This window comes from Panthera leo, chromosome B1, assembly GCF_018350215.1.
Source record: "Panthera leo isolate Ple1 chromosome B1, P.leo_Ple1_pat1.1, whole genome shotgun sequence".
Taxonomy (NCBI): Eukaryota; Metazoa; Chordata; class Mammalia; order Carnivora; family Felidae; genus Panthera; species Panthera leo.
In genome coordinates this window covers 40,035,087-40,051,066 of record NC_056682.1, presented here as the reverse complement: position 1 = coordinate 40,051,066, position 15,980 = coordinate 40,035,087, and the positions used below count along the sequence as shown (strand labels likewise).

The following is a 15,980-nucleotide window of genomic DNA, read 5'->3' as shown; positions in this document are numbered from 1 at the left end:
AAAATTATAGAATTCACTAAATATGAACTATTCTTAGTTGTAAACCAAATCAAAGATTTTTGTCACCTGGGTGCCTGGGTGGCTCAGTTGGTTGAGCATCCGACTTTGGCTCAGGTCATGATCTCACAGTTTGTGAGTTTGAGCCCTGTGTCAGGCTCTGTGCTGACAGCTGGGAGCCGGGAGCCTGCTTCAGATTCTGTGTCTCCTTCTCTCTCTGCCCCTCCCCCACTTGTGCTCTCTCAAAAATAAATAAACGTAAAAAAAAAAAAGATTTGTCACCTAAAACTAATAAACATAACCAAAATCTCCTATTTCTTACCAGTCCTAAAATACTAGAATATTCTATAAGCTATGGTCACACCTTGATGTTATAGTCTTTTATATTATTTAAAACAGAAAAACAGAAAAACACATAGCACTTAATTAAGTCTCCCTCTCTACCTTTTATCTTATTATTCTTTGTAAATTAACTAAAACAAAACAAAAACAATTACCAGTTACCAGTGCTGTCCAACAAAACTTTTTGCAGTAATGGATATCTCCTTTATATCTTTGAGTATTGAGTCCTTGAAAGGTGACTAGTGTAATTAAAACATACTGAAATTTAAATTGTATTTAATTTTGGTCAATTTAAAATTAAATGGCTACATATGGGTAGTTGTTACTATACAGACCCGCACAGGAAGGGCTAAGTCACTAGCTTTATTCTAACGAAAGCTACATGCCATGTGTGAGGTAGGTGAACTGGAAAGTGGTGCAAAGAAATCTGGAATATCCAGCTCAGTGTAGGACTTCTGGATAGCCAGATCTATTCATGTAATTCCAGTGTGCATTTAAGTAAATCTCAGTGATCTAACATGTTAGATGGGAATGATACTTGTTGCCTTACTTGTGTTTGCAGATTAAATAAGATAGTTGTAATGTGAAAGCACTCTGTAAATTATAAAACACTATCCCAGCATGAATTATTAATAACAACAGCCCTTGAACAGAGTACTATTAACATGCTTAAGCTATTTTTACATCAGTGAATTGAAATTTTATGAAGGCAGGAATTCTTGTTTGTTTAGCTCACAACTGAATCCTCAATGCCCACAACAATATCTGACATATGGTAGATGTTTAATAAATATTTGGTGAATGGATAAATTATAAAACCCTCTTCGGAATTAAAATTTAATTGGTGGGAAATCAATTTTTAAGGGTTTTTGTTTTTTTGATATTAGCTATCTTGACATACAGGTGTATAATATCCTACTTATTCCAGCCTTCATGAAATACATTTCTGGTTCGTAGAGAGTCCATTTGGTTAAAAGCAAAGAAGAGGCAGAAAAGTTTTATTTTTTTGCCTAACTAGTTTTATTAACTTTGACCACTGAAGAAAAAGAAGAGGAAAAAAAAAAAAAAGCCACCCCTTACAGTCATTTCTTTGTAGGTCTTAGATGTTAGAAAAATAGCTTATCTAGGGTGCCTGGGTGGCTCAGTCAGTTAAGCGTCTCACTCATTTCAGCTCAGGTCATGATCTCATGGTTTGTGAGACTGAGCCCCTTGTCAGTCTCTGTGCTGACCGCATGGGGCCTCCTTGGGATTCTCTCTCCCTCTCTGACCCTCCTTTGCTTGCATGTGCACATGTGGTCTCTCTCTCAAAATAAATAAATAAACTTAAAAAAGAAAAATAGTTTTTCCATTACATTTCATTAAAGCCAATTAGAAAGTTATTATTTCCTCACAAATAACTAATAGGAAAACTGCTGGGTTTTTTTTGTTGTTGTTGTTTTTTTAATGTTTATTTTTGAGAGTGAGAGTGTAAGCAGGGGAGGGGCAGAGACACAGGAAGACAGAGAATCCAAAGTGGGCTCCAAGTTGTCAGGGCAAAGACTATGTGGGGCTTGAACCCACAAACCGTGAGATCGTGACCAGAGGCAAGGTCTGATGCCCAACTGAGCCACCCACACACCCCGGAAAACTGCTGTTTTTAAAGCAGTTTTGGGGCGTCTGGGTGGCTCAGTTGGTTAAGTGTCCAAGTCTTGATTTCGGCTCAAGTCATGATCTCACAGGTTCAGGAGTTCTAGCCCCACATCCAGCTTCCACTGAAAATGTGGAGCCTGCTTGGTATTCCCTCTCTCTCCCTCTCTCTCTCAGAATAAACAAACAAACATGCACATGAAAACATTTGAATAGTTAAAACTAGTCATTTGCCTAATCTGAAAATATACAATCAATAGAATCACTTAAATTAGTAAAGCAGGAAAACACCCCATGTTTCCAAACAATAATTTATTGTTTCATCACCATTTCATATGTAAGGAGAATAGCAACATCTACCCCTTACATAAATACACATATTTATATAATAGCAATAGTACCTGTTCTGTTTGAAGTTGCTCCCGAAGCACCCTTACTAATTCTTGGTTTTCTGGGTGAATGTTTTGATGGGCGTTTCTGTTAAATAAAATATAATAAGCTTTGAATACAAAATATTGCCAGATGAATCCGTTTTCTTTATGGGTCTAATTTTCAACCAAGAACTTCATAAACGTAAATGATGGCACACAACTGTACTCCAATTCCAGGACTGAACATTCCAGGCTACTCTGTGAGGCGTTCTAAGGTTACCGAATACAGCTGATTTCAGGTTCAGCTGGCAAATGATGAAATCCAGAGGCCTAGCACCTTGTAGATTTGATGTAACTGCAGGTTTACAAATCATCTGAAGAACGATTAACACGTTTATTTCTTCTGCAAAATTCCTTCAAAATAAACTATATAATTCTAGATATTATTATGCATTTGAACACTTTTGCATATCTAATTAGATCTTTCTCCCATAGAGCTTTTCACAGATCTTCATAGAGCTTTTATGAGGAAAGGGGGACAAAACAACAGAAAATAAAACTTTGTCATACAGAAAAACCCAGACGTAACATACCACTTATACCTTAACATTAACAATTAAAAGGGAGATTCAAAGGCAAGAATTTAGTGGCTGATACACAAGGATGAGATAAGGTATGTGGGTATTGGAAATTGGAAGGGGTGGTTTAGGTTGGCAGGGTGGGGTTGAAGATTTACATCTGAATCACAGCTTAATTCCATTTGGCTGTAACAGTTTCTTCTAAACTTAAACATTTTTTAACAGCAATATTTTAAGTCCACAAAATCCCAGTGTTACTTTATATAAGAGCCTTTATTTCCTGGGTGAGCTAATACCCAACAGTGATAAAAACTCTAAATCAATAACTTAATGGGACATGGAAAACTTTTTAAAATACATCTTACGATTATTCAATTTTTAGTAAAAAATCCAAATTTTAGGAAAAAAGCTGGCAAAAAAGAACCATTAGTTTTGAAGAACATTAAAAAAGTCAAATTTCTTTTTTGTTTTAATTTTTTAAATGTTTATTTATTTTTGAGATAGACAGAGTGTGAGCAGGGGAGGGACAGAGAGGGAGACCCAGAATCCGAAGCAGGCTCTAGGCTCTGAGCTGTCAGCACAGGGCCCGATGGGGGCCCCACGAACCGCGAGATCAGGACCTGAGCCGAAGTCGGACACTTAACCAACTGAGCCACCCAGGAGCCCCCAAAAAAGTCAAATTTCTAATCAGAAAATAAACATAAATGTAATAAAGCTACTTGAACTGTTTAAACATCTTAAATTCTGGTGGATTATTTATTTTAAATATTACCTTTTTATGACTGAATAACGATCTCTGTGGTGGAAACAATCTATCCGGAACAGCACAAGGAACCATCTCATTTAAGTATCAATAACTACCTACCTAAACAGCATTTCTCTGTTCTTTGACAGTGGAAAACCATTCCCTTCTCCTTGAAAGAAAGACAGTTACTACTTTTCAGAGTACACATATAAACCATGTAACTGGAAGGTCTTTCTTTTGGTTTCTTTCCATAAAAGAAAAGATACAAGATTGTAAAATCTAGTAGTAGAATGTTAGAAAAGTCAAAGTATAACCAAAGAACAAGACAAACAGCCTGAGATGTTGAACGAAGCCTGTAGTTTAGGCAATTAAATGGGATTAGCAACTGTGAGTCCAGAACCAAAAATCTAGAAAATAATGGGATAATTAAGACAGACTGAAAGTGAGATTAGAAAACCTCAAGATGTGATCACTTCAGCGATGAGAAAATGACAGCATTTGACACTAGGTCTAAAGATGCCGAGGAAAACAATGGCTCTAATACAGAAACAAAATATATCATTTACCAATGATTTATGGTCCTTTGTTATTCATGAAAGGAGAAACCAAAATTATCAAACCAGTTATGTGGCTCTGGAAAGAAGTCAGGAATCTCTGATAAGAGGAAATAAATGATATCCAAACTCTGGGTCAAGAAACAATGTCTGAATCAAAGTTCACAAATGTGCAAGAGCAAATCTGTGGTTTATAGGTTAAACTGCTTACCAAACCCTTTGCACTGGTTTTTAGTATGTCAACAAATGGCAGCTATTCATAACAGCTTAAGAAGGGAGGACAAAAAGATTTAGAAAGAAATATATTATAACTGTAATACACTGCTGAAGGAAATTAAAGAAGACATAAATAAATAGAAAGACATCCTGTGTTCATAGACTAGAAGACTTAATATTTTTAAGATGTCAGTACTACCCAAAGTGACCTATTTACAGATTCAATGCAATCCCTGTCACATCCCAACAGGATTCTTTGCAATATAGAAAAACCCAGATCTCAGGAAGATGGCAGAGTAGGAGGATCCTGAATTCACCTCCTCCTATGGACACATCAAGGCAACAACTACATACAATAATACAATTCACTCTGGAACTGAACTGACTGGCAGAACAGCTCCTCCACAGCTAAAGATATAAAGAGAAGTCCACATCAAGAAGGGTAAAGGGCAGAGATGTGGTCAAGAACCAAACCCTCTACACAGTATCCCACAAGTGGGAGGGATCTCACAGGCATGAAGGTCAACTCTGAAAAGGGAGATAAAGCTTAACATTGGGCATCCCCAGCCTTGGGGAACTGCACTGCATTCGGCCTATGTAGCCAGATGTTTATGGGAGACAGTTCTGATACTCTCTTTCTACCTTGCTAACCTTGTTAGTCCTGCTCGCCCCATCCCAGCATTCACCTGTGGAACTGCCCCACCCAATCATTCTACCCTGGCAGGCACCCTTTCAAAGTGGTTCCTGCCCTGGTGCACCCAGCAAGCAGTCCTGGCTAGAACTGGCATCTGCTCCAAAGCAATTCCTGCCCCAGAGAGGGAGGAGAGCCAGCCCTGCACACCAGCATGGCTGCAGCAGATGTGGCTAGGACGCTCAGCCGGTGGTGCAGGAACCAGCCCCACCCACCATAGCAGCAGCAACACACATGCCCAGGCACAACCAGATAGCACCTGCAGCCTACAGAAAGGACACCATTGGAGCACCTGGTTCTAGTGATGGAGGTATGGGGGGTGGGATTGTGCTACTGGGCCCCAAAGCACACCTTCTACAGAAGGCCAATATCTTCAAGACTAGGAGACCTAGCTGACATACCTAATACATAGAAACAAACACAGAGAATCAGAAAAAATTAGGGACGGAAGATTATGTTCCAACCAAAAGAACAAAACCAAACTGGAGAAAAAAGAATTAAACAAAACAGAGATTAAATAGTCTACATGATTAAGAGTTCAAAATAATGGTCATAAACATTTTCACTGTACTTGGGAGAAGAGTAGATGAACTCAGTGAGAACATTACAAAGAGAAAACATAAAAAAAGAACCAAAGCTGAAAAAAATACAGTAAGTGCAATCAAAAATACACTAGAGGGAATCAACAACAGAAGAGAGGATACAGAAGAACAATTCAACGAATGGAACACAAGGTAGGGGAAAGCATCCAAGCTGAACAGAAAAAAAGGATTTTTTAAAAAATGAGGATAGGTTTAAGGATCTTTATGACAATATCAAGCATACTAATATTCACAATTATGGGGGGATCCAGAGGCAGAAGAAAAATAGAAAGGGGCAGAAAACTTACTTAAGAGATAATAGCTGAAAACTTCCCTAAACTGGGGAAAGAAACAGATATCCAGGCCTAGGAAGCACAGAGAATCCCCAAAAATATGAACCCATAGCAGTCCACACCAAGACACATAATTAAAATGCCAAAAGTTAAAGATAAAGAGAGAATCATAGAAACAGCAAGAAAAAATAAAATAGTTATATACAAGGGAAACCCCATAAAGTTATCAGCTGGTTTTTCACAGAAACTTTGCAGGCCAAAAAAGGTCTGGTATGATATATTCAAACTCTAAAAAGAAAAAGCCTATAACCAAGATTACTCTATTTGCCAGAGTTGTCATTCAGAATTGAAGGAGATATAAAGAGCTTCCCAGACAAACAAAAGTTAAAGGAGTTCATCACCACTAAACCAGCCTTATAAGAAATGTTAAATGAAACTTTAAGCAGGGGGAAAGAAAAAAGTCAAAACTATAACAACATTATGAAAGGAAAACATTTCACTGGTAAAAGCAAACATACAGTAAAGTTAGTAGATCGTTCTTTTATAAAACTGCTATGAAGGTTAAAATACAAAAGTAGTAAAATCAATTATATCTACAAAAACTAGTTGAGATACGCACGTGCACACACGACAGGGGTGCCTGGCTGACTCAGTTGGTAGAGCATATGAATCTTGATCTAGGGTTGTGAGTTCAAGACCCACATTGGGTGTAGAGCTAACTCCAAAAAAAAAAAAAAAAAAAAAGATACACAAAATAGAAAGATGCAAAATATGACATCATATACATAAAACATGCAGGGAAGGAACAAACATGTATTGCTTTCAGAATATTTTCGATCTTAAACAACCTTCCACTTAATGTAGACTGTTATATATACATAGGATATTACATATGAATCTCACGGTAATCACAAACCAAAATCCGACAATAGACACACAAATAATAAAGAGAAAGTAATACAAGTAAACACTAAAAAAAGTAATCAAATAACAAGGGAAGAGAGCAAAAGAAAAAGAAGGAAAAGAGAACAACAAAAACCAGAGAATAGCTGACAAAATGGCAATAACTTCATACCTATCAATACTCACTTTTTATTATTTTTTCATCATAGTAAGTGCACTCTTTAATCCCTATCAGCTAATTCACCCTTCTCCCCACCAATCTCCCCTCTGATAACCATAAGTTTGTTCTCTATAGTTTTGTCTTTCTCATTCTTTTTTCCTTGCTCATTTGTTCTGTTTCTTAAATTCCATATATGAATGAGACCATATGGTATTTGTCTTTCTCCAACTTATTTCACTCAGCATTACACTTTCTAGCTCTCTCCATATTGTTGCAAATGACAAGATTTCATTCTTTTTTATGGCTGAATAATATTCCACTGCATTTGTATACCACATCTTTTTATCCATTCATCTATAGATGGACACTTGGTGGGGGCACCTGGGTGGCTCAGTCAGTTGAGCATCCGACTTCAGCTCAGGTCATGATCTCACAGCCTGTGAGTTCGAGCCCCGCGTCAGGCTCTGTGCTGACAGCTCAGAGCCTGGAGCCTGCTTTGGATTCTGTGTCTCCCTCTCTCTCTGCCCCTCCCTTGCTCATGCTCAGTCTCTCTGTCAAAAATAAATAAACATTAAAAAAAAATTATAGATGGACACCTGGCTGCTTCATAATTTGGCTATTGTAAATAATACTGCAAATAAACACAGGGGTGTATGTATCCTGTTCATTAGTGTTTTTGTATTTTGGGGATAAATACCCAGTAGAGTGATTACTGAATTACAGAGTAGTTCTATTTTAAATCTTTTGAGGAAACTCCATACTGTTTTCCATAGTGGCTGTACCAGTTTGCATTCCCACCAACAGTGAACAAAGACCCTTTTTCTCCACATCCTTGCCAGAACTTGTTGTTTCCTATGTTTTTGATTTTAGCCATTCTGACTGGTGTGAGGTGATATCTCATTATAGCTTTGATTTGTATTTCCTCGATGATGAGTGATGTGGATCATCTTTTCATGTGCCTGTTGGTCTCTGTATGTCTTCTTTGGAGTAAATCTATTCATGTCTTCTGCCCATTTTGTAATTGGATTATTTGTTGTTGTTGTTGTTGTTTTTAATTTTTTAATGCTTATTTATTTTTGAGAGAAAGAGAAAGAACGTGAGCAGGGGAGGGGCAGATAGAGGGAGACACAGAATCTGAAAGAGGCTCCAGGATCTGAGGTGTCAGCACAGAGCCTGACACAGGGTATGAACCCACGAACTGTGAGATCATGACCTGAGCTGAAGTCCGACGCTCAACTGAGCCACCCAGGTGCCCCTATTTTTTTGGTATTGAGTTGTATAAGTTCTTTATATATATTTTGGATACTAACCCCTTACTGGATATATCATTTGCAAATATCTTCTCCCATTCAATAGGTTGTCTTTTTGTTTTGTTGACTGTTTCCTTTGCTGAGCAGAAGGTTTTTATTTTGAGGTAGTCCCAATAGTTTAGTTTTGCTTTTATTTCCCTTGCCTTAGGAGACATATTTAGAAAAATGTTACTACAGCTGATGTAAGAGAAATAGCTTCCTGTGCTCTCTTCTAGAATTTTTATGGTTTCAGGTCTCACATTCAGTTCTTTAATCCATTTTGAGGAAACTCTCATAAACAAGCTAATGTTACACATACAGAAACTAGAAAAAGAATGAACAAGGTCAAAAATTAGTAGAAGGAGGGAAATAGTAAAGATCAAAGTAGAAATAAATGAAATAGAGACTCAAAAAAAAATAGATCAGTGAACCTAAAAGCTAGTTCTTTCAAAAGATAAACAAAATTAATAAATCTTAGCCAGACTCGTCAAGAAAAAAAGACAGAGAACTCAAATAAATAAAATTAGAAAGAGAAGTTACAACCAACATTACAGAAATACAAAAGACTGTAAAATATTATAAAAAATTATATGCCAACTAAATTGACAACATAGAAGTGGATAAACTGCTTATAAATATACAATTTTCCAAAACTGAATCAAGAAAAAAAGGAAAATCTGAACAAACCAATTACTAATAACAAAATTGAATCATAATCAAAAAACAACCAAGAAAGAAAAGTCCAGGACTAGAAGGTTTCACAGATGAATTCTACCAAACACTTAAAGAAGAGTTAATACTTATCTTTCTTGAACTACTTTAAAAATATAAAAGAGAAAGAAATGCTGCCAAATTTATTTTATGAGGCCATCATTATCCTGATACCAAAACTGAACACAGATACAATAAAAAAAAGGGAGAGAAATTACAGACCAATACTCAACAAAATATTAGCAAACCATATTCAGCAATACATTAAATGGTTCATTCACCATGATCAAGTTGGATTTATTCCAGGAATACAAGGATAGTTCGATATCCATTACTCCATCAACATGATACACTACATTAACTAAATGAAGGATATAATTCATATGATCACCTCAATAAATGTAGAAAAACATTTGACAAAAGTCAATATACATTCATGATAAAAACTTTCAATAAGGTGTGTTTAGAGGACACATACCTCAACATAATAAAGGACATAGATAAAAAACCCATAGTTAACATCATAGTGAATAGTTAAAAGTGGAAAGCTTTCCTTTAAGAGCAGGAACAAAACAAGGATGTCTATCCTTGCCACTTTTATTCAACACATTACTAAAATCCTAGTCACAGCAATCAAAGAAGAAATGAAAGGCATCCAAATTGGTAAGGAAAAGGTAAAATGGTCACTATCTGCAGATGACATGATACTACATGTTGAAAACCCTAAAGACTCCACCAAAAATTATTAGAATAAGTGAATTCAGTAATGTTGTAAGATACCGAATATATAAAAATCTGTTCCATCTCTATACATTAATAAAGAAATAGCAGAGGGGCACCTGGGTGGCTTAGTTGATTGAGTGTCTGACTTTGGCTCAAGTTATGATCTCCTGGTTCATGAATTTGAGCTCCATATCAGGCTCGCTGCTGTCAGCACAGAGCCCATTTCAGATCCTCTGTCCCCTCTCTCTGCCCCTCCCCTGCTTGTGCCCACTCTCTCTCTCTCAAAAATAAATAAACATTAAACAAAAAGTAGCAGAAAGAGAAATTAAGAAAACAATCCCATTCACAATTGTACTGAAAAGAATAAAACACCTAGGGATAAATTTAACAAAGGAGATTAAAGACCTGTACTTTGAAAACTATAACATACCAATGAAATAAACTGAAGACAACACAAACAAATGAAAAGATATAACATGCTCATGGGCTCAAAGAATTCACATTGTTAAAATGTCCATACTACTAAAAGCAATTTACAGACTCAATGTAATCCCTATGAAAATACCAACAGCATTTTTCACAGAACTAGAACAAATAATGTCCATAATTTGTATGGAACCACAAAAGATCCTGAAGAGCCAAAGAAAGAAGAACAAAACTGGAGGTATCACAATCCCAGTTGTCAAGATATACTACATAGCTATAGGAATCAAAGCAGTATAGTACTGGCACAAAAGTAGACACATCAATAGAACAGAGAGCCCAGAAATTAACCCATGCTTATATGGTCAATTAATTTACAACAAAGGAAGCAAGAATATACAATGGGGGAAAAGGCAATCTCTTCATTAATGGTGTTGGGAAAACTGGACACCTGCATGCAAAAGAATGAAACTGGACCACTTTCATATACTTTTATACACAATGGTAAATTCAAAATGGATTAAAGACCTAAAGTAGAGCATGAAACTATAGAACTCCTAGGAGAAAACACAGGCAGTAAACTCTTGGGCATCAGCCTTAACAATATTTTTTCTGGTCCTCTCTCCTCAAGCAAGGGAAACAAAAGCAAAAATACACTACTGAGACTGAATCAAACTAAAAAGCTTTGGTACAGCAAAGGATACTATCCACAAAGCAATAAGGTGATATATTGAACAGGAGAAGCAATTGCAAATGATAATAGCCACCAAGGGGTTGATATCCAAAATATATAAGGAACTCATACAATTCAGCACCCAAAAAACCCCACAAATAATCCGATTAATAAATGGTAAGAGAACCTGAAAAGACGTTTCCCAAAGAATACATACAGATGGACAACAAACACATGAAAAGATGCTCAGTGTCACTAACCATCAGGGAAATACAAATTAAAACCACAATGAGATATTACCTTACACCTGTCACAATGGCTATTACCAAAAAAACAAGACATGGTAAGTGCTGGCCAGAATGTAGAGAAAAGCAAACCTTTGTGAACTATTGGTAGGAATGTAAATTGGTACCACTGTGGAAAACCAAGTGGCAATTCCTTAAAAAATTAAAAATAGAAATATCATACAATCTAGTAATTCTACTTCAGGGGATTTACCCAAAGAAAATGAAAACGCTAATTTGAAAAGATATATGCACCCCTATATTTACTGCAGCATTATTTACAATAGACAAGATATGGAAACAACCTAATTGTCCTCTGACAGATGAACTGATAAAGAAGATGTAATATATGTACACAATGCAATATTACTCAGCATAAGAAAGAATGAAATCTAAGGGCACCTGGGTGGCTCAATCGGTTGAGCGTCCAACTTCGGCTTAGGTCATGGTCTCACAGTTTGTGAATCTGAGCCTCACATTGGGCTCATTGCTGTCAATGTGAAGCCCACTTCAGATCCTCTATCCCCCTCTCTCTGCCCCTCCCCCACTTGTGCATGCGCTCTCTCTCTCTCAAAAATAAATAAACATGAAAAAAATATTTTAAAAGAATGAAATCTAGGGGAAGGAGGACGAAAGAATGAAATCTTGCCATTCATGACAACGTGGATGGACCTAGTTGGTATTATGCTAAATGAAAGTAAGTCAGATAAAGACAAAAACGCCATATGATTTTATTTATATCTGGAATCTAAAAAACAAAACAAATGAGCAAACGAAAAAACAGAAGCAGACTCATAAATACAGAAAACAAATTGGTGGTTATAAGAGGGGAAGGGGATGAGCAAAATAGGTGAAGGGGATTAAAAGGTACAAATGTCCAATTATAAAATAAATAAATCACAACAGTGATTAAATACAAAATAGGAAATACAGTGAATAATTTTTTATGTTGACAGATGGTTACTATACTCATTGTGGTAAGCATTTGGTAATGTTTATAATTACCTAATTACCATGTTATACACCTGAAACTAATATTGCATGTCAATTATACCGCAATTAAAAATAAAAATTGAGGGGCACCTAGGTGGCTCAGTTGGTTAAACATCTGGCTCATGGTTTTGGCTCAGGTAATGATCTCACTGTCCGTGAGTTTGAGCCCTGTATCGGGCTCTGTGCTGACATTGCGGAGCCTGCTTTGGATTCTGTGTCCCTCTCTCTGTGCTCCTCCCCCACTAGCTCTCTATCTCTCTCTCAAAATAAATAAAAAATTAACTTACAAAAAAAAAACATTTAAAAGAAATAAAAATTGGAAAAAAAAATCATCAACTCTAAAAAAAAAAGAAAGAAAACTCCTAATGGGGCTCCTGGATGGCTCAGTCAGTTAAGTGTCCAACTTCCACTCAGGTCATGATCTCAGGGTTAGTGAGTTCAAGCCCCACATTGGGCTCTGTGCTGACAGCTCAGAGCCTGAAGCCTGCTTCAGATTCTGTGTCTCCCTCTCTCTCTGCCCGTCCCGCTCACACTCTGTCTCTCTCTTTCTCAAAAATAAATAAACATTAAAAAAAAATTTTTTTACTAAAAATTTGTATGTTACAATGGATCCCAACTAGCCAAAACAATCTTGAAACAGAGTGAAGTTATAAGACACACACTTTCTGATTTCAAAACTTACTACAAAGCTATACTAATCAAAATGGTATGGTACTGACATAAGGACAAACATATAATAATGGAATAAAACACAGAGTCCAGAAATAAACTCATATAAATGGTCAAACTATTTTTGGTAAGGATGCCAAGACCCTTCAGTGGGGTAAGGGTGGTCTTTTCAACAAATGATACTAGGAAAACTGGATATCCACATGCAAAAGAATGAAGATGGATCCTTACCTTCTACCATACACAAAAATTAACTCGAAATGAATCAAAGAGCTAAAACTGTAAAAATCTTAGAAGAAAACACAGGGGAAGATCTTTGTGACCTTAGATTTGTCAATAATTACTTAAATATGACACCAACAACACAGGCATCAAGAGAAAAAACAGAAAAATTGGGCTTTACCAAAGTAGTGCACCATAAAGAGAGTAAAGGGGTGCCTGGGTGGCTCAGTTGGCTGAGTGTCCGACCCTTAATTTTGGCTCAGGTCATGATCTCATGGTTCATGGGACTGAGCCCTGCATTGGGCTCTACGCACTGAGAGTGTGGACCCTGCCTGGGATTCTCTGTCTCCCTCTCTCTCTGCCCCGCCCTCTGTTCCCACTCTCTCTCTCTCAAAATAAACACTTTTTTAAAAAAAGAGAGAGGGACACCTGGGTGGCTCAGTTGGTTGAGCATCTGATTTTGGCCAGGTCATGATCTCAGGGCTCATGAGTTTGGGTGCTGCATCAGGCTTGCTGCTGTTAGCATAGAGCCCACTTCAGATCCTCTGTCACCCTCTCTCTCTGCCCCTCACTTACTCTCTCTCTCTCTCTGAAAACTAAAAAAACACTTTAAAAAAGAGTAAAAAGGGGCACCTGGGTGGCTCAGTCGGTTGAGCGTCTGACTTTAGCTCAGGTCATGATCTCACAGCTCCTGAGTTCGAGCCCCATGTCAGGCTCTATGCTGACAGCTCAAAGCCTGGAGCCTGCTTCAGATTCTGTGTCTCCCTCTCTCTCTGCCCCTAACCCACTCACATTCTGCCTCTGTCTCTCTCAAAAATAAACATTAAAAAAAATTTTTTTTGAATAAAAATAAAAAAGAGTAAGACAACACACAGAATCGAAGAAAGCATCTGTAAATCATATAGTTGGTATGTGATTAATGCCATAATATATCAAGAACTCTTACAACTTTTGTGTCAACTATACTTCGATTAAAAAAAAAAAACAACAAACAACTCTCAGAGGGCACCTGGTTAGCTCAGTTGAGACAGCATAAGACTTGATCTTGGGGTCTTGACTTCAAGCCCCACATTGTGTGGACAATCTATTAAAAAAGATTCTCATTACTCGAAACAAAAAGCAAGCACCCAATTCAAAGATGAGAAAAGAATCTGAATAGACTTCTCTTCAAAGAAGATACACAAATAGCCAATAAGTAAATGAAATGATGATCAACATCATGAATGAAATGCCAAATCAAAGCTCCAATGAGACACTACTTCATACCCATTTGGATGACAATTATAAAAAAAAAAAAAAATAGAAGGTATCAAGTGTTGGTACAGATATAGAGCAATCAGGGGCACCTGGGTGGCTAAGTCAGTTAGCATCTGACTTCAGCTCAGGTAACGATCTCATGGTTCGTGGGTTTGAGTCCCGTGTTGGGCTCTGCACTGACAGAGCTGAGCCTGCTTGGGATTCTCTCTCCCTCTCTCTCTCTGCCCCTCCCCAACTTGCTCTTTCTCTCTCTCTCAAAATAAATAGACTTAAAAAAAAAAAAGAGAGAGATACAGAGAAATCAGAACCATTGTGCACGGCTGGTGGGAATGTAAAATGGGCCAGCTAGTGTGAAAAACAGTTTCCTCAAAAAGTTGAAATAGAATTACCATATGATCCAGCAATTCCAATTAAAAGCATTTGACAGACCCAAATGTCTATCAAAAATAAATGGGTAAACAAAATGTGGTATATACATATGGTGGAATATTATTCAGGCATAAAAAGAAATGATATTCTGATACATGCTAGAATGTAGATGGACCTTGAAAGCATCATGCTAAGTGAAATAAGCCAGATACAACTGGGCAATTATTTTATGATTCCACTTTATGAGATTCCTAGAACTGGCTAATTCATTGAGATACAAGATAGAATAGAGGTTACCGGGGCTTAGGAGGAGGTAGAATGGGCAGTTATTGTTTAATTGGCATAGTTTCCGTTTAGGAGAAGATAGTTCTGGAAATAGATAGTGGTGATGGTTATGCAACATTGTGAATGTACTTAATGCCACTGAACTGTACACTTAAAGTGGTAAATTTTATGCTGTTTATTTTACCACAATACAAAAAAATTATGACTCAAAACATCAAAGAAATTACAGAAAAGAGACAAAAGTTTCCTTTGAATTCTAAACTACACATGCTACCCCTCTCCCAACTCATCACTAATTGATAACTGCAGTTGAAGTAACAGGATTACAAATGCCAAGTGAATTTGAATCTGAAGAGCTGGACAGAAACTTAAACTGACCTCCCACTCAATCAGATGACAGATTCAAGACAATGTCTAAATAATGGAGCTCCTTACATAATTTGAAAAGTGACTTAGGCTGATCCAAAATCTATCATTTATCTTTACTTACTGGTCTTAGTTCTGTCAATGAAGCCACATGGAATAAATCTAATTCTTCTTCAATAAAACAAGCACTGATCAGGGCACTTTGGTGGCTCATTTGGTTAAGTGTCCCACTTTCGGTTTCAGCTCAGGTCAAGATCTCATGCTTTCATGAATTCGGGCCCCATCCCCTACTTGGGATTCTCTCTGCCCCCCCCCCGCCCCTCCCCCACTTGCACTGTCTTTCTCAAAATAAATAAAAAACTAAAAAAAAAAAAAAAAAAGCCCTGATCATTTTTTTTTTTTTAACGTTTATTTATTTTTGAGACAGAGAGAGACAGAGCATGAACAGGGGAGGAGCAGAGAGAGAGGGAGACACAGAATCTGAAACAGGCTCCAGGCTCTGAGCAGTCAGCACAGAGCCCGACGCGGGGCTTGAACTCACGGACCGCGAGATCGTGACCTGAGCCGAAGTCGGACGCTTAACCGACCAAGCCACCCAGGCGCCCCACCCTGATCATTTTTAAAGACAACTTTTATGTCCAACAGTATTTTCCACTAAG

The 15,980-nt window shown here is 37.3% G+C and overlaps 1 protein-coding gene across 6 annotated transcripts in view; it reads right to left on the bottom strand.

Annotated features, from left to right (window-relative positions):
- RNF170 (ring finger protein 170) overlaps window positions 1-15,980 on the bottom strand; it is a 43,605-nt gene that overhangs the window by 16,804 nt on the left and 10,821 nt on the right. For all 6 annotated transcript variants that reach the window (XM_042934714.1, XM_042934713.1, XM_042934712.1 and 3 more), the window contains one exon: window positions 2,367-2,442. In XM_042934714.1, the coding sequence (XP_042790648.1) occupies window positions 2,367-2,442 (76 nt within the window). The remainder of the gene's footprint in view (window positions 1-2,366; window positions 2,443-15,980) is intronic.